The sequence below is a fragment of the Myotis brandtii genome, unplaced genomic scaffold (assembly GCF_000412655.1).
Source record: "Myotis brandtii unplaced genomic scaffold, ASM41265v1 scaffold6, whole genome shotgun sequence".
Taxonomy (NCBI): Eukaryota; Metazoa; Chordata; class Mammalia; order Chiroptera; family Vespertilionidae; genus Myotis; species Myotis brandtii.
This window is the reverse complement of record NW_005370271.1, coordinates 695,504-719,352: the sequence shown is the minus strand read 5'-3', so window position 1 is coordinate 719,352 and position 23,849 is coordinate 695,504. Positions and strand designations below refer to the sequence as shown.

General features: G+C 45.0%; 1 protein-coding gene across 2 annotated transcripts in view; it reads left to right on the top strand.

The window, feature by feature from the left end:
* The window catches only part of FBXW11 (F-box and WD repeat domain containing 11), a 39,179-nt gene extending 15,943 nt beyond the window's left edge, over positions 1-23,236 (top strand). For both annotated transcript variants that reach the window (XM_014550360.1, XM_014550361.1), the window contains 8 exons: positions 4,880-5,017; positions 7,951-8,069; positions 9,685-9,934; positions 13,001-13,119; positions 14,913-15,023; positions 15,854-15,932; positions 16,924-17,109; positions 20,761-23,236. In XM_014550360.1, the coding sequence (XP_014405846.1) occupies positions 4,880-5,017; positions 7,951-8,069; positions 9,685-9,934; positions 13,001-13,119; positions 14,913-15,023; positions 15,854-15,932; positions 16,924-17,085 (978 nt within the window). In that variant the 3' untranslated portion in view covers positions 17,086-17,109; positions 20,761-23,236. The remainder of the gene's footprint in view (positions 1-4,879; positions 5,018-7,950; positions 8,070-9,684; positions 9,935-13,000; positions 13,120-14,912; positions 15,024-15,853; positions 15,933-16,923; positions 17,110-20,760) is intronic.
* The last annotated feature ends 613 nt before the right edge of the window (positions 23,237-23,849 follow it).

Sequence of the window (23,849 nt, the reverse complement as noted above, 5' to 3'; positions counted from 1 at the left end):
AAACTGCTGCTGGACAGTCAAAGTGTTTAGGAATTAATTGATCCATTGACAGAACTTAGAATAAATTGCCCCTACAGTGTTAGGAGCTAAGACAGTGTTAACTTGAATCTTAGGTTGGTGTGTGTTCAAGGGAGAGGGGCTGTCTCTTACCCTTAGATAGTTATGCTAAGACAATGCTTTTTCAAACATCTTAGGAACTATATTACTTTTTGTCCCTTCCCAATTATTGTTTCTTTCTTTATTTTTTAAATATATTTTTATTGATTTCAGAGAGAAAGGGAGTGGGAGAGATAGAAACATCAATGATGAGAGAGAATTGTTGATCAGCTGCCTCCTGCATGCTCCCTACAAGGGATTGAGCCTGCAACCCAGGCATGGGCCCCTGACTAGAATCGAACCTGGGACTCTTCAGTCCGCAGGCCAATGCTCTGTTCACTGAGCCAAACCAGCTAGGGCCCAATTATTCTTTACAAAGTAGTTCTAAATTTCCTTGAATAATTTAGTAAATCCTTTATTATGAGAAGCATGATGTTTAAGGTCAATCATTGATAAGTAGGAATTTTGGAAGAGCTATGATCAGGTTGAAGATTTGGTGACACGGGTTATTTTATTTACCCCCCATGAGTACTGTTGTAATTGACAGTATGAACTTGATATTCTGTGGCGTGACAGTATGTGACACCACCTAGCATATCCATTTCCTCGGGCTGAAATAATATTTTTTTATATTATTTAGTAGAGGAGGCAGATGTGAGGGAAAATAGAGCTATGGGGGAAAACCCTATTTGACACAAAACCTCTACATCATGGTGGTCTGCCCAGTGGTTCTTAAAGTGTGGTTTGGAAAAATCCACTGGTTGGCCACAAGGGTCTCCTCCAGATTTTTGTGGGCTAGATCTCTTAGTGTAAGGGACAATGTTTTATACTGGTATATCACTAATAGTAATAATAATAAAAATAATACTTGTGCTAGAGCCTTTGTTAAGCATTTAACACTGCACAATACCTGAAAGTAGTGAGTAGCTGTGACCAACCATATAGTCTGCATTTCATACAGCTTTCTGTACTAACCCCATCACAATAGAGTTTTTTACCTCTCCTTTGGGAGTATATTTAATTCTGTTCTGGGTGGACACACAGGCTGAGAATTTTGTCCGTGATCCATGGACCAAACAAATGAGAGACTCACAGGCTTGGCTCCTGCCCATATGGTTAATATGAAACCTCCATAAGCAGAATATACTAGTTACACGTCCCTTTTTTGATTGAGCCCTTGCCGTGTCCTGTGAACTATGTTGTGTGACTTACGTAGGTTATTGCATTTAATTTCTACAAGGTACATATCCCCGTCTGTAATAAGGGGAAACTGAGACTAAGAGAAATTTTAGAACTTGCTACCTAGTTATTAGGAGAAGTGGGCTTAGTGTTGTCATTTCAAACTGGAAAACTCAAGAAGTGAAGGAGAAAGATGTATGTTGTTAGATACCTACAGACTTCAGGGTGAACTCGTCTTCCTCTAGTTGTGTGAGTGCTCCGTGTCCTTGACTGTCTCTTGAAAGGGGCGTGAGTGGATGGGATCAGCTGGCCTTGTTCTAGTCGTCACATTTTGGTGTCCTGAACTGGGATGTGTCTCCTGCATCTCCGAGTAGAGGCAGCCCTTTCATGTACATGCCTTTCCCTCTTTCCTCGCTGGGGTAAGGCCTTTGAAGCGCTCTCCTTGGAACAGCCCACGGGTGAAATGATGGTGTGTCGTGTCGCACCTTTTAATAAACCGCATTTTATTCAGGGAAAGTGGGGAGCTTTTTTGTGGTTTGCAAACTTGATATTAACATTGTCCTGACCAGAGAATGCTGAAACTTGCCCACCCACCCAGTTGTGTTTAGGCTTCTAAAAATAATGTTATCCCTCCATACTCAGACATCTGTTTTCACTCTATTGCCAATTTAAATGCCGCTGTATACTCTGTGTATCATGGCTACTTTCCCAGTATTTTGAAAATTTGCACAGGGTAAGGGGATTTTACAAGTTCTCAGAAATACGAAATATTCCTTTACAGTAGCCACACCACATGATGTCCAAGTGACATGGCAGGTATCTGCGTAATGAAGAGGTGCACCTGTGTGTCCTGTATGCCTGCTGCTGAAACGGAGAAGAGTTGAATTGCGTTAGAAGGCGGAGCTCCCTTCCTGGGTGCGGTTGGCGGGGAGGGGGGCTCAGGGTTATCAGGATTAACTAGCAGCCTAGACTGAGACCACCAATCCTGGCAGTTGGGTGGGGAGATTTTTTTGGGTCAGAGCCTACTCCTCTTGGCCCGTGTTCTGCGCAGACGAGGAAGAGGGTCACTGTGACGAACCCCGACCCGTGTCATCTCAGCTGATCCTCTCAGCAGTTTGGGGAAGTAGATATTATTTTCCCCTTTTTTACAGAGGAGCAGACTGCAGCTCAGACAGCCCAAGCCATTTGCCTAAGCTGCTAATTGACCTAGGTATTTTCTACCGCAATAGCTGCCTTCTGTTTCTAAGGGTCTAGTTTTTCTAAAAAGACCTGGCTTACAAGCATTCTAGTAAGAGTTGAGGTCGTCAAATAAGTGGCAGGCAGTATTTTGGGCCGGCACAGTCAGCAGGATGTCTGCCTGCTTCTGTGGGTGGCCTCGGGCCTGGGAAGCAGAATTAGAACCAGGGTGGCGTGCAGCAGGGCAGTCCACTCCCTGGGCCGCTTTTGTGTCGCTCTCCTGGCATTTTGAAACAAACACTTGTTTGGGGATTAAGAAACCTAATAATTTTGGAAACAGCTCGAAGTGGGGCTTCCTAAAATGATCCATCAAGAATATTTGGCAGACTTTTCCTCTTAAAATTCAGATTGTGGATTAGAAAATGAGGCTCTTCCCAAGCATTGAGCAGCAGAGCCATTTTCTGACTTCCATTCGACTTAGAACGTGAGCTTTCGAGAGGCCTGGCGTCTGCCTCTTGTCTGAGGATCGGAGATAGAGAACGTGGCCCAGCCTCTCCTGTCGGGTGTGCTCTGTCCAGGCGTAGGCTGACCGCATAGCCTCACCCCAGCTCCTCTCTGTTGTGTGGCTTTAGGTACAAAGATTATAACCAAGTCACCCAGTTTTAGAAAACATTATAGAGTAAAAGGAGAACGTAACATGCAGGAAATTCTTTTTGGTTTGAGGAGCCCCCCCGCTCCCTTTTTAAAAAAAATGTTTTCCAAACATTTCCAAAATGTGATGGTAAATGTGCTTTTTCATTCATTGAAATATAGAGCAACAAAGCTACTTATTGATTCAATAATATTTTAAAAATTGTGTATATTTTGAACTAAGAACAGCTATATGAATTTTTAAAATAACACCTGGGGTGTGTGTGTGTGTGTGTGTGTGTGTGTGTGAGAGAGAGAGAGAGAGAGAGAGAGAGAGAGAGAGAGAGATGTTACATATTCATCTCTGGAATACTTGGGTTCATATGGAGTAATGTATTCTGCCACAGCTCTGAGCCCATGGGGTGTAGCCTGAACACGGTAACCACTGCTGAGAGTCACTGGCCATGAATAAGGCTTGTTGCCAGTACACCTGCCTCCTAGTCAGCATTTTCCTGGTCTGCTTTAGCATGCCGAGGTGGCTCAGTCACATCTGAAAAGACACGATTTCTCTAAACGATTCCAAGCACTGAGTTCAGGGTAAGAAATTCTTTATATTCTGGACCCCTTTTTTAAAAGGTTGCTTACACAGACAGAACTGTTGTCTACCTTGATAGCAGTGGCAGAAGTTTGGTTTGGGCATGTGCTCTTATGTCTGACACTTTACAAACTCACTAGAGGTGATGCTGCCGGCTCAGGATTGGTTGCCTCCCGCATGCACTCCTACTGGGGCTGGGGAACCTGCAACTGAGGTATGTGCCCTTGACCAGGAATCGAACCCATGATCCTTCGGTCTGCAGGCTGACACTATAACCACTGAGCCACACCGGCCAGGGCTGCATATCTTAGTGGGAAAAGCATGGACTCAGAGTCAGGAAGAATGGGTGTGATTTCCAGCTCATCCCATTACTAGTTTTATGGGCTCAAGCAAATTAAACTCCTTCCTTGTTTAAAAAAGGGAAATAATAAGAATTTCCTTCCAAGGCCAATTCGTGGATCATTTAACCAAATAAACATGTTTGGAGTATACCCAGTTCCAGATCCTGTGCCCAGGTCCTGGCGCGGTGCCGCTCTTGAAAGCAGAGTGCTTCCTGTTGATCATTTAGTGCCTAGGGCCTAGCACAGCTAGTACCTGGAATACACTGGCATGTTGGTAAGTGTGGCGTGAATGATGAAAGATGAGAGCTCAGGGCTGCAATGTGCCGTTCTTGTTTGAAGGAGCTTCAGTCTGGAGGAAGATTAAAAATGGAAAACATAAATTTTCTCGATAATAGTTGGCCTGTAGTAGCTTTCAATATCTTTTCTCAATGATCAAGACGATGCTTTGGATGGATACACAGATTTCTCAGTATAAGCTTAATATTGTTGGGGTCTTCCGCCAAATATTTTAATTGGTATTAGAGAGGGACCCAATGGGTTACTATTTATTTGTATGTTTTGGATGCAAATGGCATTCTTGAAACATTCCGAGTTCTGTCTAGGCCTTTTTCTTTTTTTTAAAATCCAACCCAAACTCATTGGAAATCCTGTGATAGTTGCCAGAAGGGCAGGGAACATTTGAGAAAAAACATTGTTGGGCTAATGTCTTACTTGGAAAAGAACATGATTCCTATCCACAGACAGTTACGCAAACCAAGATGGGTAGCGGTGGTATGCCGTTTCTGGAAGCAATGCCAGAGCCGGAAGCCTAATAGAATAGTTGATTCACAAAAACTCATTTGTTGCCTCCTTTCTCCCCCAGACTATAGAATCTAACTGGCGGTGTGGACGACACAACTTGCAGAGGATTCAGTGCCGCTCTGAAAATAGTAAAGGTGTCTACTGTTTACAGTACGATGATGAAAAGATTATCAGTGGGCTACGAGACAATTCTATTAAGGTGAATAACTATTTTGTATGCATTATCTTTAGAATTGTGATTACACGTTAGACACTAGAAGTGACAATCTCTTCATTTATTCCAGACTATGGTTCTAGAGAACTAGAAGCAGAGCATTTTCCTGCACTCATACTAGACCCCTGGGTTCTCTCACTTCCTACCCTTCTCTAAGCACATGTATGTTCTATATTCTGTATTAGGGCACCTGGGAAAAATACCTCGGTAGTACAGGGCTCTTGATGACTTGGTGTGCTAGCGAAAGTGTTGCTAATTTGCCTGGAAATCAGTCATTACCTTTTATGACTTCTGAGAAAGGCTCAGATGATGACACAGAAGAATGATAGAGCAATTTAGATTGCCTTTCAGTAGATAAACTGGATTATAGCTGTGTTTAATGTTGGGCGGCTGATCTGACAGCTTTTGTTTTACATTGTTTATAGCTTATTTTCTCATTGAAGGAAACACTGCAGGGTTGTTGGATGTTGTTTTTAGTTCTAATTTATCTACAGGAAAATGCACTTGTTTTGGTGTAAAGCTGTATGTTTTGGTGTGAAGCTGTTTGACAGCAGAAGTAATTGTGTCACCACAACAATACGCAAGATCCAGAACAGTTTCATCCTCCCCAGATGTTCCCTTGTCCTGCCCCTTTGTGTCCGACTCTTCCCATTCTTCCCCTAGGCCCGTGGTCGTCAAACTGCGGCTCGAGAGCCACATGCGGCTCTTTGGCCCCTTGAGTGTGGCTCTTCCTAAGCCTTGGGAGTACCCTAATTAAGTTAATAACAATGTACCTACCTATATAGTTTAAGTTTAAAAAATTTGGCTCTCAAAAGAAATTTCAATCGTTGTACTGTTGATATTTGGCTCTGTTGACTAATGAGTTTGCCGACCACTGCCCTAGGCACTGGCCACCGTTGGTGTTTCCGTCCCTGTAATTTTGCCTTTTCAGGAATATCCTCTAAGTGGACTACAGAGTGTAACCTTTTGAGTGTGGCTTCTTACACTTGGCATAGTGCATTGGAGTTCCGTCTGTGTGGCTGCATTAGCGATGGTTGGTTGCTTGTCATTGCGGGTGGGGCTCCATTTTGTGGGTGCATCACAGTGAGCTTATCCATGTACCTGCTGAAGGGCATTTGTGTGTCTCGTTTCTCACAGTTATGAGTAAAGTCACCGTAAACATGCAGGTAAGTTTGTGAGAGCGTAAGTTTTCACTTCATTTGAGGAAAATCCTAGGAGTAAGATTGCTGACTCAGATGCTAAGTGTGATGTTTTACTTGCTCAGGAGCTGCTGAGCGGGTTTCCAAAGCAGCAAAGCCATCGCACGTTCCAGGCGGCGATGTGGGAGAGCTCCTTTGCTCTGCCTCCTGTCAGCGCTTGGCAGTCTCACTTTCTGACATTAGCCCTTCTCATAGGTGTGTGTCGGCCTCATTTTACTTGCCCCGTGGCTGATGAGAATGAGCGTCTTCTCGCTTATTGGTGCTTGTTTGCCATCCATCTCTTCATTGGTAAAGTTTCTGTTCAGATCTTTTCTCTCTCTTTTAAATGGGTTTTTTGATTTCATATTGAGTTTTGAGAGTTCTTTACATATTCTGCATGCAAGTCCTTTGTCAGATATATTTTGCAAATATTTTCTTACAATCAGGGACTTATCTTTTCATTTTCTTAATGGTAGGTTTTAATTTTGATGAAATCCAGTTTTATCAATTTTTTTCTCTTATGAATCGTGCTAAGAAGTCTTCCACTGAGCTTTTTGAATCTGTAAATTTATATATTTCAGTCACCAAATTTCAGAAGTTTTTGGCTCTTGCCTTTTCAAATATCTTTTCTTCACCAGTAGTTTCTGTTTCTTTGCTGAGAGCCTCTCTCTTGTCATTCACATCGAACATGTTACTGTGCCTCATGAGAAGAGTTCCAGTAGCTGCTTGGAAGTCTTGGCCGTGACATCTGGGTGATCTCCAGCCTGTTGTTTGGGGTTGATTGTCTCTTCCCCTGAGAATCCATCACTTTTCTTGCTGGCCGTGACATCTGGGTGATCTCCAGCCTGTTGTTTGTGGTTGTCTCTTCCCCTGAGAATCCATCACTTTTCTTGGTGTTTGCAAGATACTAATTTTGGATTGTAGCTTGGACAGTATGGGTGTTACATTGTGAAGACTTTGCAGCCTGTTACAAGCCTCTGGAGAAAATGTCTGCGCGTGTTTGAAGCAGGTGGTTAACCTCGTCAGCCTCAGAACACGAACTGAATTTCGTTGTGACTTCAGCAGAGAGGGAGTTAGAAGGTTGGGAAGGATTCAAATATCTTCTCTGCTTCTCAAAGCCTTTATCACTTACCACTGGGGTCTGTCTTGGGCTTGCACTACCCAGAGCTTGGTCTGAGACTTCAGCAGCAGCTTCGTATCAGTTCACTTCCCGCAGCCTTGCTGTGCTGTGCAGTCTGTCCTGTGTATGCACAGCTCCATCATGCGTGGTGGATTAAAGGGCCCTTTCTTTCCAGATCTTTTCTCTGTTGGATTTCCCTATCTCTTCTGCCCACGGGGATCCTTTTTTCCCTTTTACTCTGGCTAGAAAATGGGGTTTCTCTTGGAATTTTAGTTACCTGTGCCACTGCTCTGTGGTGCGTCTTCATGACTGGGGCCTGTTCTTGAAGCGAAGCCACGTGAGAAGAGGGGAAATGGGGCCTCCACACATGCTTTGGCCCCAGGGATCCCTTCCCCAGTCCTCTGTCTAGAAAGAAGGGTTTAGCTCAAATTTTAACGGCCTCTGCTGCTAGTTCACGGCAGCCCCCGACCCAGGGAAGTGACTCAGTGCTGCCTCTTTCCCTCCTGCATGTCCCCCCTGTTTGATGGTTAACTCCCTTATTTGCTGTAACAGGTTTGTTTTATTTTATGATTCAAGAAATAAGGTGAGACAGAAACACTGATCTGATCTTATCTCAATAGATTTGGGACAAAACCAGCCTGGAATGTTTGAAAGTGTTGACGGGGCACACGGGCTCTGTCCTGTGTCTGCAGTACGATGAACGTGTCATTGTGACCGGCTCCTCGGACTCCACAGTGAGGTGAGTTGTGGCTCAGCGGTCTGAGCTTGAGCTCCTCCCAGGAGCAGACTGAGAGCCGCACCTCCTCTCCGTATGCTCTGTGTGCTTAGTTCAGGGCCACTTCGGGTGTGGGTGTAGCTGCATTTTGTGAAGTAGGCCCTGTCCCCATCGCCACATAGTATAGAGAGGGCACCATGCTTTCCTACAGAGCACACCGCCTGCTGCAGGCCGGCTCCCCCCGGGGGCCGTGCTCCAGAGCAGAGAGGAGGCAGGGGCTCTCCGAGGGACTGTGGTGGGAATAGCCTACAACGTGAAAGAATCAGCAACAGCTGTTCGCGGAACCTTTCCAGGGCCACAGAGAGTGCTAGGTGTTTTGTGGACTCTTATCCTATTGAATTCTCACATCAACCTTTCTAGTAGGTAGATACTGTCTTCTTTTTTTTGTAGATGTACAAGGAAACAGATCAGAGAGGTTAAGCAATTTGCTCAGAGTCACATAGTTAATCTGAGCTTTGAATTTATATCATTTAAGACTGTCTTCATATTGCGTAGACTTTCCAGTAATGGCAACACTTGTTTTCAGATGCCACCCCCGGGGCAGAGTGACGAGGCTGGTAATGGCAATGCTCCCTCTCAGAAGGGAGGTGGTGACTGCTGGTTGGAAGTTGGGAGAGTAGAAAGGAAACGTGTTGGGATCCACTCCTAAACCACTGGGACAAGGACATTTCCACACCCAGTGGCTGTGGTCTGGGGTGGGGAGGGTTTATCAGGGTGAAGCCCTGGCTGCGGCTGGAGGCTGGGGAAGCACGTCCTCTGAGGGGAGGGCACAGCTCTCCTACGGACTGGAAGTCATGACGTCTCATCCATCCCACACCATCTACTCGCCCAGCAACTTCGAGTCAGAGACTGAAGAGGATGTGCCACAGAGACACCTGAGGGACTGGAGCAGCCACCTGATGCCTAGTGTCCTCTCCCTGTCCAGTGCTTCCAGGCCCCTGTTTCTGCTGTAGGTCACGTTTCAGCCTGAGAAGCCCGAGTTTTTCCTCCTGCTCTGCATCAGCTTGACCTCTTGGGAGACCGTGGCTACAGAAAAGCTATGATGTGAAAGGGCTGCCCCTAAGCACCCCATATCTCAAGGGTGAACCAACTGGGAGACACTGGCTTTGTCCATAAAGCCATTGGGTGAATAGATGGTTGTGGGATTGATGAGACTCCATGACTTACAGTCCATTAGGTTCAAGGCCTCTCAAAGGTCAAAAAGAACCTTCACTGTCCTCAGTTCTCCATCCACCAAGCCCCTTCCCCGTCACCTCAGACTCACTGCAACGCCCACTTATTTGAAGAGTCATTTTTTTTACCATCAGTACAAACCTGCAGACACAATCCATAAACACCCGACTGTTACATAAACCTACACCTGAGCAGAGCCAGACTTGGCTGCCTTCTTTTGAAACACTTCTCAGCAAACAGAGAAATTGCTCCTTTTAGCTTGTACTTAGGTGTCAGGTCCCAGTCACCAAATACAAGTCGAGTCCACACCCCCCAGCCTGCTACAAGAATGGGCCCAGAGCGTGGGTGCCACGCGCTCTCCCGGTTGTCTCCGTAGGTCAGCATTGTGCTTTCTGTTCTCATCTAGAGTCTGGGATGTGAACACGGGCGAGGTTCTGAACACGTTGATCCACCACAATGAGGCTGTCCTGCACTTACGCTTCAGCAATGGACTGATGGTGACCTGCTCCAAGGACCGCTCCATCGCGGTGTGGGACATGGCTTCTGCCACCGACATCACTTTGCGCCGTGTCCTGGTTGGCCACCGCGCTGCTGTCAATGTAGTGGACTTTGATGATAAGTACATCGTGTCTGCCTCTGGTGACAGAACCATCAAAGTAAGTGTATCCGCTTCCTTCTGTCTCTTAGAATGGAGGGAGAGCAGGAGTGGCTACCCCAGCCTGGTACTTCTCAAGATCTTTATTTTCCTCCATTGCACTTAGCAGCCCCTGAAGCCACCCCATTCTACATGCTCCTTAAGTTATTGGACGGGAGGAGGAAAGGGTCATGGGACCAGGAAAGAGAGCAGTCCTCTATTTCATGAAGTGACTTTGCCGGTGGCCTTTATAAGGGGACGAGAACTAACCTATTGAACATGTCCCATGTGCTCGGAGCTTGTACGTCACCACCTCGTGTCGCCCTCCTGGCACACTGTTGAGGAGGTATCGCCTCCATTGTACGGATGTGGCTCAGTGAGTGAAGAACTACACCTGAGACCACGCAGCTGGCTAGCGGCAGAGCTGAGATTGGATTCAGGCACCTGATTGTGAGAGCCAAGCCTGTCATGCCGCAGACCCTGGTCTGGCTGCTAGAGATGTGATGGGAACAACACATGTCCCTGTCTTCAGGAAGCTCAGCATGTGGGCAGCAGACATGTGACAAGCAGTTGCTGTAGTCTAGGGCCGTGGTCGGCAAACTGTGGCTCACAAGCCACATGCGGCTCTTTGGCCCCTTGAGTGTGGCTCTTCCTAAGCCTTAGGAGTACCCTAATTAAGTTAATAACAATGTACCTACCTATATAGTTTAAGTTTAAAAAATTTGGCTCTCAAAAGAAATTTCAATCGTTGTACTGTTGATATTTGGCTCTGTTGACTAATGAGTTTGCTGACCACTGGTCTAGGGTGACCCACAGGATCGATATCCATTTAATTAAAAAAAAAATCTAGCTTTCTTACGTTTTTATAACAACTTTATTAAAATAATTCACATACCATGGGATTCATAATTTTAAAGCACACAGTTCAGTGGCCTTCAGTATATTTACAGTGCTGTGTAACCATAACTAGTTCCGGGACATTTTCAGTCGCCTCCAAAAGAGCTCAGACCCATTAGTGCTCAACCCCTCTTTCCTTCCCTCGTCCCTGGCTGCCTCGAGTCTACTTTCCGTCCATGGAGTTGCCATCTGGGCATTTCTTACAAATGGAATCATACAATATGGGGCCTTTTGTGTCTGGCTTCTTTCACTTAGTGTATTGCTATCAAGGTCCACCCATAGACATTGTACATGTAACAGTATTTCATTTCTTCTGATGACTGAATAAAATTTCATTGGATGGATGTGCCACATTTTGTTTATCCATTCATCAGTAGGTGGGCATTTTGGTTGTTTATACATTATCTATTATGAATAATGCTGCCATAAACATTTGTGCAGACATATGTTTTCAATTCTCTTGGGATGATAACTCTGTGTTTAAGTTTTGCCAAACGGTTTTCCAAAATGGCTACACCAGTTTAACAATCTCACCAGCAATATATGAATATTTGAAATTGGCTAAAAACCAAACGAACAAAAAAACCCCTTCTTTTTATGACCTGCACTAAACAGCATTCTAGTATGTGTCACCCCACAGACCACAGACTAGGTCACATCATACGTTAGATTGTGTGAACAGCTAGGATTTGTATGAGGTAATTCACTCACTGCTCAGCCACACCATTGGTACAAGACCAGTGCCTGGAAGTCAAGAGGGCCTGGGCCTTAATCAGCGCTTGCATAATAGCAGCCTGGAGGAATTCTCCATATCGGGTCAACACTTGGTATTGTCTGTCTTTTTATTACAGTTATCCTAGTGCAGTGGTTCTCAGCCTGTGGGTCGCGACCCCTTTGGCGGTCGAACGACCCTTTCACAGGGGTCGCCTAAGACCATCCTGCATATCAGATATTTACATGACGATTCATAACAGTAGCAACATTACAGTTATGAAGTAGCAACGAAAATAATTTTATGGTTGGGTCACAACATGAGGAACTGTATTTAAAGGGCCAGAAGGTTGAGAACCACTGTCCTAGTGGGTGTGTGGTGGTATCTCTATTAATTTTGTTTTACATTTCCCTAATGCCTAATGAGGTTGAGCATCTTTTCATGTGCTTATTGGCCATTTTTATGTCTTTGGAGAAACATCTATTTAAATATTTTGTTCATTGAACAAATTGGATTGTCTTTCTATTGTTCAGTTGCAATAGTTCTTTATATGCTCTGATAATAAGGTCCTTAGATAAATATTTGCAAATATTTTCTTTAATCTTGTGGGTTGTGTTTTCACTTTCCTTTTTTTAATGGTTTTACTTTCTTGATAGTTGTTTTTGAAACATAGAACTATTTTAATTTTGATGAAGTGCATTTTATCAATGTTTTTCTTTTGTTGCTTGTGTTGTTACATCTAAGAAACCATTGCCTAATCCAGTGTCACAGAGATTTACTCCTGTGTTTTCTTCTAAGAGCTTTATAGTTTGAGTCCTTACATTTTGGTCTTTGATACATTTTGAATTAAATTTTTATATATAGTGTGAGGTAGGGATTCAACTTCATTCTTTGCACGTGGATATCTAGTTAACCCACTCAACTACAAGTGCAGCTGGTAAAATAATTCAGGCACTGTGTTCGCTTTGTGTCTCCTTATTTGGCTGGTAATGTGTGGCTATGAACATCTAAGTCTTGCAGATGGTTTCACAAAAGGGGGATTATTCATTCCACATTCATAATATTAGGAGTGATGTGTCGAAACAAATATTGCTGTTCAAGAAACTATGCCGAGAAGAGGAGGGTGTGAAAGGTGAAGCTTGTTCAGATCTGTTACATTGGGTTTGACATGTCAGCTGGTGTAAACCATAAAATCTGGCCCGGGCTCTTCCCTCTGGGCAGCTGAGTGTCTGAACCCTCCAGGAGACGGTCTCTTTGTGAAGATCTCAAGGCTTGGAGACCTCACCGCCTCCCTTTGTATTTCATTCCAGTTTTATCACTCAGCAGCCAAGAAAGTTTGATTCTGTCTCATCTGGCCCCCCGCCTCCCAGCGCTGTCTCATAGTCAAGTATTTTGATCCTTCCTGGAGCTCTGACTTTCTGAGAAAGGTATATTGTGAGGGGACTTTTCTGTACTCATTCTATTGCTAATTTCTTACAGGTCTGGAGTACGAGTACCTGTGAATTTGTTCGTACTCTGAATGGGCACAAGCGAGGCATTGCCTGTCTCCAGTACAGGGACCGGCTGGTTGTTAGTGGATCATCAGATAATACCATCAGGTGGGTAGAAGCTCGGTGCCAACAGGGCAGGCGGGGTGGTTTCTGCCATAGTGTTGACTCATCTCCCACTCCTAAAGCTCCAGAGACGCAGAGGCTTTGGGATGCTTCAGTTAAGAAAACTTTAACTTTTTATTCATCTGTTTGGCTCTGCTCACTGACGTGGGTCAGCTGTCTTCTTCCAAGATTCCCCCACTACACAGGACTTTGTGACCTTAGCTCTACAAGATCACCTAATACCAGAACACTCAGACAGAGCGTGCTCCGCCAGCCTGGCTCTGCTTGCACTGCCTCAGCACCTGCCTCCCTCCCCACTCGTGGGCGGTACCTTACTGGCTCTCCCAGGACGGCGATACAGAATCATCCGCTCCTGTTTGGTCATCTATTTCATTTCCTTTTTTCTTCCCAACGCTCAGTGTCCTTGCTTTCTAATAAATCTGACCATCCTTTAAATCTTATTAGAGCTTGTCTTAAATATCTATTTAAGTATCCCAAGTCATTTCCCCCCGCCCCAGTTTATGCTATAGCAATATATGTGTGTGTATATATATATCCAAATTATCTAATGTTTGGGCAAAATAAAGGTTGGGCTCGATTATTTGAGAAAGGGAGGGAGGGAAGGGAGAAAAGGTGGGGCTCTAACTGCTATCAGTTTTCTTTTTTTAAAAAGATTTTTAAAAAAGTGATTTTTACAGAAAGAGGAAGGGAAGGGCGGGGGTGGGGGGAGAGAGAGAGAGAGAGGGAGAGAGAGAGAGAGACATCAATGTGAGAGCAGAACATGTCTCCTGCATGCACCCTACTGGGGATTGAGCCTGCAACCCGGGCATGCACCCTGACCAGGAACCAGCCTGGCCTCCTTTTAGCGCATTGGACAAAGCCCAAGCAGCTGAGCCACACCGGCCAGGGCTGCTCTAAGTCTTCTTTTAAGCTTTAAGATGTCATAAAAGTCACTTTAGTACTTGAATCTTGGTTCTGTTGTATTAATTGTGCTTTCTGGTAGCATTTCAGCAATAAACAATCCTTAGCGTCCTCATTGGAATCTCTGAGGTTTTACAAAATAGCATGTGTATTGCACTACAGTTCCCAGGAGGGAACCACTCTGGACTTGGTGGCAGTGCTCACAGTGGGTTTGAGAAGCCATCGTCACTGACACTGATGGAGAGATTGGCTGAGGGCGGCTGCGGTGAAATGTTCACTAAAAGTTCATTACAGAATTTATTTGCTAACTTTGTTTTGTGTGCGTTCCATTGCTGTGATTTCTTTTTGCAAGTAATGCAGAAAAATCAATGATCATAGAAACAAATTTATTTCCAGAACTGTTATATAATTCATAAACAGAAAAAAGGCTAACTGTGTATATTTATATACTGGGTTTGTATTTCCAAGGCACTGCATTTAGCTCATGAGTCTCCCACTTTGACCTTGAATCTGGGCAGCCCCAGGATGCAGCACACACCCAGACGGAGACCACCGTGCTGGCGCTCGCCTCGCTGGGCCTCGTGGACTCCGGCTGGGAGTGCCTGGGGTGGAATTCTCTTATTTGTTTAGTAACATACGCATGTGATTTTAAAAGTTTCAAACTGTGTAAAAGGAAATATAATGAAAAGTAAGGCTTCCTCCCAAGTTAGTGCTTAAAAACACACCAATGGCCTAAGTGTACATTAATGTGTAGTGTGGGCTGGGAGTGAGATAGAAAGAAGAATTCCAGAGGAGGGAAGTCATATGTGGGCAGATACGAAGACCGTGCGGGCGGTGTGGTCACGTGCGAGGGTTTCACGGAGCTCTTTTCCTTCAAGGCTATGGGACATTGAATGTGGCGCCTGCTTAAGAGTCCTAGAGGGACATGAAGAGCTGGTGCGGTGCATCCGGTTCGACAACAAGAGGATTGTCAGTGGGGCCTATGACGGGTGGGTATTTCACATCCAATGCTCTGCTGTGACTGCGTCAGGAGGGAAAGGGCTGACCCCCACGCAGCTGTGTGTGCAGGTCCTGTGCTGGGCAGGTTCTGTGTATGGAGGGGTGGCAGTTGTTATTACACCACTTGGTCAAGTGAGGCCACTCAGGCCCCAAATCCCACAGTGGCAGAGCTTCCGAGGCTCCTACACGTATGCCTTTCGCCATTATTGTAAACCAGGAGTAGCTTAGGTTGTGCAGGAATTCCGTTCTTTGCCTTAGCCCTTACACCAGGTGTGGGGTCCCCTCTCCTCCCCCCAGTTCAGGGGTACATTTCTTTTGCCCTTTTGGTGAATTGAACAGATCCTCTTTTAAAAGCTTCACGACTTTTTAAATGAGCAAATGGCAACTGTAAACCTTTCAAGATGACCTACTATATACTTCACAAGTGGGTCAGGTGGTCTGTTTACACTCCTGTTATTAACTGGGAGCATTTGCCTCGTTGGCAGAAAGGCATCCTTGGAATGTCACAGCCCCAGCTCTGTCCGCAGCACCCACTCAGCCCGGGAGGGCCCTGATTAATGCCTTTGCTGACATAGAGGACCAAATCAGGGGCTGAATTGAGATAACTGGAAGTTGTTTCTTGTCTCCCTTAAAAATTCTTCTGTGCCATTCCCGCAGGTCTGGGACCGTGTGGTGGTTTAAGTAACTTGTAAGAACATAAGCATGCTCCCCATTAACGTTTCCAATGGGCAATTCAAAGGCACTCCGCTGTCGAGGAAACGCTTGACGGTATTTTAAATGTTCGCTTTTCCACTCATCGCAATCTCATTGTCCTTTCCAGGAAAATTAAAGTTTGGGACTTGCAAGCTGCTCTCGACCCGCGAGCCCCAGCAAGCACGCTGTGTTTGCGCACACTGGTGGTATGTGACCTGCCGACACGGGAAGTGGTTCCCTGAGCTGGGGGCTGGCCGCCTGGGTAGCCCCAGGAAGCTGTGTCTTCAGAGGAAGGCGCCCTCCTGTTCAGTGGTCTGGCCCACAGCAGAGACCTTGACATTGACATTCCCAGTGCAGCGAGCCCCCCGCTAAGGAGCTTTCCTACGGCCCGCGCTGTGAAGCAGGTTCCTCCTTTATGGGTGGACTGATCTCCTCGCAGAGCAAAACCTGGTTCCTACCTGAGGTGTGGGGGGTGTTAATGTGGGTCCTTGGTTATGTTACCCTTTTCAGACAGCACATTTTTGTACTGTTGTGATGGAATTCCCCTCAGTCTACATTCTATGGATTATTGCTTTGACATACAGGAGTACTTTATTTTTATATGTTAATCTTATTTTTGCAGTTTTACCAAGCACATTATTTCTCATAGTCTGCTCACCTTTGTTGTATTTTTTGAGAGATAGTTGCTTGAAAATACTGCTATTTTCCCTATTTTCAATAGTTCTCCCTTTTATTTTTGGGTCTTCCCTCCGGGCACTGACTGGAACATGCAGAACTGTAGTAGGGCCATTCTCATCTTGGTTTTCACGGGAATGCTTCTCCTAGTTCACCATCAACTCTGACGTTGGCTGTGGTTTGAGTAGTCCTGGTCCCGTTCACACCACTCTCCTGGTCCTAGTTTGCACCATGTTCAAGAACGGGCATTGCACATTATCGCTCACCTTCCTGACCTTTCTAAGACCCGCTGTGCACGATCACTGATGTACTAATGGGCCGGGACCTGGGATACAGAGTCTGGTTAAAGAAAAGGCCGAGAAGGGGAAGCAGTGAGGGTGCCGAGGGCGAGGACAGCTCTCCGTGGGCTCCGGGGACTTGTTAGGAGCCTGGATACGGAGCTGCCTTCCCACCTGTGCCGTCCCTGCGGGCTTCTGAGGGATGGGAAGGCCTCACTTCCTCATCCAGTGTTCTCTTCCACAGGAGCATTCTGGACGTGTGTTTCGGCTCCAGTTTGATGAGTTTCAGATCATCAGCAGCTCCCACGATGACACTATTTTGATTTGGGATTTCTTAAATGTGCCTCCCAGTGCCCAGAATGAGACCCGTTCTCCCTCCAGAACATACACTTACATCTCCAGATAACAGTCTGCACTTTACCCGTTTCAGGTGAGTGCTCCTCCAGGTAATGCTGCTGATTGGAATCACCGTGGGGGGGTAGGGGGAGAGACTTGTGTGGCTTGGTTCCTTTCTCAGTGATAGGAACCAAGGTGAGATGCCAGTGAGTGCAGGTAGTCGCTTCAGCAAACAAAGACAAAACTCAGTGAGCAGTGGGAACAAACTGTCCAGACTGGCACAGCCAGCGACTATGTCTGCGTCCCTCACCCAGACGGGTGCCAGGTGTGCACGTCCCTCCGCCCGGCCCTTCCACCTCTGCTCGGCCTCTCGTGGGTTTAATCAGTTTGCTGAGGGGTGATTTCTGTAAAGTAGACTGTACTGTCTGACACGTTTTTACAAATGTGTGCATTTCTGCAGCTGCCTCCACAGTCAAGATAGAGACACTCCTGTGACCCCAGAGCGTTCCCTGTGTCCTGTGTTGTCGAAGCCTGCCCCTCCCCCAGACTTACCCCCGCTGGCCTGCTCTCTCACTAGCCACAGCTCTCGACATGTAACCAGGACGACTTGGGAACGGAATTTTAAATTATATTTTAATTGGATTTTTAATTATGTTTAATTGTACTTTATTTAAACTCACATTTAAATAGTTACATGTAGCTAGTGACTGTTTTTGGACCAGTAGTTTTATATTTAACTTTTACATTTAGGTCTCTGTCCCAGTTAGAGTTAACATTTGTGTGTGGTGTGAGGTAGGAGGCGGTGGTTCTTGTTTTTACGGTGGTTCTTGTTTTTACGCAGTTAGCTAGCTGTCCCCGCGCTATCTGAGTAAAGACGTTCCTCTGCCCACTGAATTGCTTTGGCACCTGGGTCCCCAAATCAGGTGACCACTGATTTGTACTCCTGTTTCTGGACTCTATTCTCTTGTGTGGCTGTGTGGCTCTCTTTTTGCCAATACCACATTATGTAATAAATCTTCCAACTTAAAAAAAAAGCCACTGTTTTAACTATTCTAGGTCCTTTAGTGTTTCACATTCAATTTTGAATTGGATTGTCAAATCCTATGAAAATGGCTGCTGGGGTTATGATTAGGACTGCTTTGACTCTAAAGATCATTTTGGGGGAGAATTTTCATCTTAACACTTTATTGAGTCTTCCAACCCATAACATGGCATAGCTCTATTATTTAGGTCTTCAGTTTCCTTAAGCAGTGTTTTGCAGTTTGTTTTTTGTGGAAGTCTTGCACATGTTGTTAAACTTACTCCGTTCTTAATTTTTCCTTCTGTAAGCTGTGCATTCCCCTCCGGGCATCGCTTTAGCTGCAGCCAGCCTCTGCTGGTTTTCCCATGTGAAATAGAACCTGGTCAGCAGTAGCTGTAGCTGAGCTTCTGCAGTGGATAGACTCAGGCGAGTAGGAGTGTCATAGAATAGCCTCAAGGCACCTGTGTTGTATCTTGGATGTGTGTTTAAAAAGGCACATGATACAATTCAAGACACCCCTAGTATGTCCTCTCACACCCTTCACCCCCACCTGGCATATTTAATTGATGTAGAACATAGTAAACATTCATAAGTTGGACAACTTTTACATCTCACGCAAAAGGGTCCTGAACCAGATTCCTTTGGTCGAGGGATGAATAATGATCAGCAGTGCTGGTCTCTCATTGGCCGAGGCTGACGGAAACTGGTGGTACTGCTTCCAGGCCCTCCTCCCAAGCCCTTTTAGGGAACTAAGCAGCTGCCTTGTTATGATCCACAATTATAAATCAATGGAAAAATCTTATCTGCTTTTTGAGCAGCACAAGCAACGAAACCTCAAATGTGTTTGTCTCTTCAAAGTGAATTACTTTTGACAACCTTGGCAGTCAACTTCATGGTTTTTATTGCTCTTTTCCAAATTCTTTTCACTTATTGTAACAGGAAAAAAATTATTACCATGTGATACTGTAAGATTTATGCATAATAAGAAACACTACCCTAATGATGATTTAACCTTGCAGTAAAATATTCACCCCTAAAACATTAGGTAAGAGTGTTTCTATGTCAGGAAAACTAGCAATAGATTTATTTGCCGAGTCATTTTTAAAAATCACTAACTCGTAAGAGCTAAAGAGGCAATAGCTCTCGTTTCTCTTATAACAAGACAATATAAGATCATTTAAGAAATTAAAAAACGGGTAAACCAAAAGATGAAAATAAAACCCTATTCATGGTTCACCATTGTTAACTCCTCTGTGTACATACTGCACATGTTTTTAAATGCTGTTTTTCTCTTTGTTGTGAAGTTATTGCATGCCTGAATTATCACTCATAATGGCAAAATAATATTTGATTATCTGGATATGTCCTGTTCCCCACCCCCACCCTTTTAGCTTTTAGCCATTATAAAATAAAACACATTACTGATTTTGGGTGGGGGGGCTTAATGTTTGCCCATCCCTTTATTACCTTCGGATGTAATTCTAGAAATGTCTAGAGTGTGTGGATTAGAAGGTGTGGCATTTATAGACTTCGGGTACGTACAGTCGTGTTGTCCTCCAGAGGAGTTCAGTTGTTTATACTCCCCCAGCAGTGTGTGAGAGGGCCTGCTCATCTCTGGGCGTTCCTATAAAATGAATCCAGGGACTCCGAAATATCCTTCGTGGGGAGAGAGTGGCAAATGAATCTTGAATTCATTGAGAAAACTTATTTGAATTCTTGATCTTTATGAAAATGGACAACATTTTAGGAAAGTTTCCTTTAAAAAAGCAGACAAGCTAAAGAAACCACACTAACTCTAACATTCTCTCCCTCCCTCTCTCCTTCTCTCTTTCTCTCCATGTACATGTATCTCTCTCTCTCTCTCTCTCTCTGTCTTCCCCAATAGAATTTTAGACCTAAAGGAGACTTTTAGATCTTCTAACCAATACTTTAGTGCAGTGTTTGGAAAGGTTGTGACGCAGTAGTGATTGTGAAATCATTTGAATAGAATTTGACTTTGACGAAATTTTGAATAGGAAATGTCAGCCTGCATTGTACACACTAATGATAAGCCTTGTTTCATGAATGTTCTGCTCTGGGGGGTGTGGGTGGGTGCGTATGTCATTTATATACATGGATGAATGTAAAGGTTATGATTGAAATGTGTACTTGACTCAAAATCATGGTCAAACAATAAGAACCATTTAGTAGTCTTTTTCTCTACACTGTTGTCCTTTTATTAATGATTTATTTCACAGAGAAGTGGTTTCTGATGATTAGCATTCTACTTAGAACCCTTGCCTTATTTACTAGCTTTGCATATTTTGTTTCCCAGTGACAGATAGTGCCTTCAGGAGGGCGGGTGACAGGCCCTTGTAGGTTCTGGATGCCATAAAAGATTATGCTAAATGTAAAATCTGACATTAGCGTATTCTGTGATGGGCATCATTTTTAGCAGGAGCACTGAAAGAAGATGGGTTGTAGGGTGAGGTGTCCCTTTGAGTCCCCACTCCCTTAGTGACTGATGCGTGAACTGAGCCTTCGTGGTCCGACGTGACGTGGGTATGAGTGAGTGTGATCCCTGGCATGTAGCACGCTCACAACCGCTGCAGCTTGTTGCTTATTTGAAAATCAGTCATGTGTTGCGTGTGTACAAGTGCGTGTCTGTGGATGGGCTGTGCTGGATTAGCTCCACGTCTAACCAGTGTCCCCATCCACACTCGCTTGTGTTTGTTTTCTTTCCAGGGTTTCTATTTTTGAACTACTGGCTACATGGCTACCAAATGCCTAAGGAGTTCTTCACAGCTGAGTTATGAAGCTGGAATTGGTTCTAGACGCTGGGTAGATGCAAAGCAGCCAACTCAAGTACCGACATTTCTCACCTCCGGTTCCGGCCTCCGCTCTGAGAAGGGTACCGTAGCTTCACCGGCTTCAAGCAGGACCGAAGCCCATTTCCTCCCCCATCAGTGAACAGATCTCATGCTTCAAATGTAAATTGGTCAGATAAAAGGAACATCCAGTCTGTTTTCCAGAAGTAAATCGACAGTCAGAGAAGACTTGACCTCTAATTTATATTGCTTTGCACTTTGGTCTGCTACTAAGAAACAGCATTCTTTGGTGAGATTTCGGGTGCCAAACACCTACCCAGAATGCCCAGGGCTTTCCTTTGCAGAAGTTTCCTTTTGACTGTCCACATCATTCTGAATTCTGACTTGTATTAGGAATATGTTGGACAATGGAAAAATTTCTCTGGATTGTTTTAGTAATATTTTTTGGATTCTACTTCCTTTCGGTATCATTTCTCTTAATTTAAAGAACTGTAAGCCGGTTATATTATCTCCCGACAGGTAATATAGCTCTTTTCTTTTATTAACTGTTCTTTGTACCCCAACCCGCTCCTGATACTCGGTAGAGGAACACCTTTACACATGTGCTTGCCTCCTAATTTAAATACTGTACCCGCATGTAGATATGATGTACATAACAGTTTAACCTCAAGGTTGCTGGAGTCGGCCCCGTGCCTGAGACACTAATACAGAGTGTGTTCCCACGTAGCCATGGGCCGGGCTCAAGAAACCGATGCCAGGGTTACTGTGGATTCCCTAGACCCTCCTGCAGTATTCATACGGTGTTTTTATTTTGTCATTGTCGCGCGCGCGTGTGTGTGTGTGTGTGTGTGTGTGTGTGTGTGTGTGTGTGGTGTTTTTAATGGGAATCTTGTTTTAAAATGTAATTTCTAAAGTTTAACACAGAATGTTTCCTTTGTGGTGTAGAGTATACAATAGAGAGGTACCTGAGAATTTCTTTGTTCTTTTCCTCATAAGAACTCCTGAGTACTAGTGGTCCCTTCCCATGGTATTCATTTGACTTCACTGTCAAAAACCAGGATTCTGTGCGTTAGTAACCCTGGGGAGGGAAGAACGGGAAGGCCCTACTGACTGGCCCCGGAAATCACGCATCTGGCTCGTGGGGACGGTGGCAGGCCCCGCGTGTGAGCTGGCGTCCGCGCACCAGGTCAGGCTGGTGCCGAGGCCTCTCGAGCGGAAGGGTACTCCTACCTGGTGCAAAGCCTCAGACTCACCAATCCCACCCGTCGCCTCCGGGGTCGTTTGCTGCTGTGGCCCCGGCAGGTTCACAGGCTCTCGCGTGCTCGGCAGCCGACTGCGAATGGCTCGATCATGCTGACTGCGTGGGAAGGACTGGAGCGTCCAGCTGTACTCCTTCCCCTTGCTCCATACTAGGTTTTGATTTGCCCCTCGCCATTGTGTCCAAAGATCAAGGAACGTCAATAACATTTAAAGGACCAATAGAACCTCCTGATGGTGAAACCTCTTCCCGTGGAAGCACACTACTCCGACAGAAGGTCCCTGGGCTCGGTGTTGTCTTCGCGTGGGGAACGGTGTGGGGATCAACGTGTGTGTGATTTGTTTATCAGGTTGGCTTGGCTTTGTCCTTTTTTTAATACATCCTTCCCTCCCACATTACTAAATTTCTGTTCTTGAGAAATTGAGCCTCACAGTGTAAAAAAATTGCCTCCATTCATAAGGTAGATGTTGTAAGCTTGACAGAGGTTGTGAAAGTGATGTAACTTTTACCGCTCTTCATCTTACAGCGCTCCTAGCGGACCGGCTCGGAGAGCCCGGGGCGGGGGCGGGTGGGGAGGAGGCAATTGTGAACGAATGGACTTTCTGTTGTTTTTGCATGTTTAATATAAAGTTCTTGTTCCTTGGGAGATCATGGCCTTTGAACATGCACACGACCTTTGAATTGTGCCTACCAAATTATAGCAGGGACTTTGGCAGCCAAGGAATCCTGACTCTCTGGGAGTATAGTCATAATTCCCAGCCGTACTCTGGACTTTATTTTGCTAACCCATAATTGAGCAACTGTAAATTACTGCTATATTAATGTTTGAAAGCACTGGTTTAGTCTAATTCTAACTTGTAATTAATTATGTTTGCCAATTATCTGTTTGAAATAAATTTGTGTCTGGACAGCTATTGAAACTGTTAAATTGTACAGATATTATTCATGACAGCTTTGTACTGTGGAATGTGCTTAATAAAAAACAAAAAGTTGACCTTTGTCCAATAAATTGCTAAGTAATGTCAATAAATCAAGTATGAGTATTATGCAGTACATCTAACCTGGCTTCATGCAACTGTTACTTCAGCTACTAATTCAAAGCCAATACTCTTAATAAAGTGTTGCAATGCTCTGATGTTCTGTTAAGAAATTTTTCAAGAAAACACACACACAAAAAGCAAACCTGTCATGTGCTATATTAGTAACTCAGTGACGTACAATTAAAGTTTGCAGATTTAAAGAATCATCTGCTCTGTAAAATGAGATTGAAAGCAAATTGCTTTTGGCCTGAGAACGTGGATGACATCACACCAGCCCGTGCCTTGGGGGCTGTGCTGAGAGCTAATGGGAACCTCAGGAGCTGGGGCTGGTTCCGACTGCTCCCCAGCTGTCTGCTTCCCACAGCGCTGCTCTGCTTCCCAACGTACTGAACAGTGGAGAAGTGGCCCCTGCCGTGTGCCCAGTGCCTCCCTGGGGGTGGATCTCTGGTTCCCGGAGAAGGGGGTGGAGGTATGAGAAGGACACTTACAGCAGCAGCATCAGACGTGCAATCGTGCAGTTTTCACGTTTGCAGATTCACACATCACGGCTCGAGTTCTAAATCAGAAAGAATACCGCCAGTACCTGCAGGTTCTGCTCAGAAAGTCCTGAGAAGTAGCAAGAGCTCTCCGGGTAACTAGGTTCCCCCCATTAGTCAACTGAATTGGTACTGTGGACTTTGGGAATGAAATTAGAGTATTTCCATACAG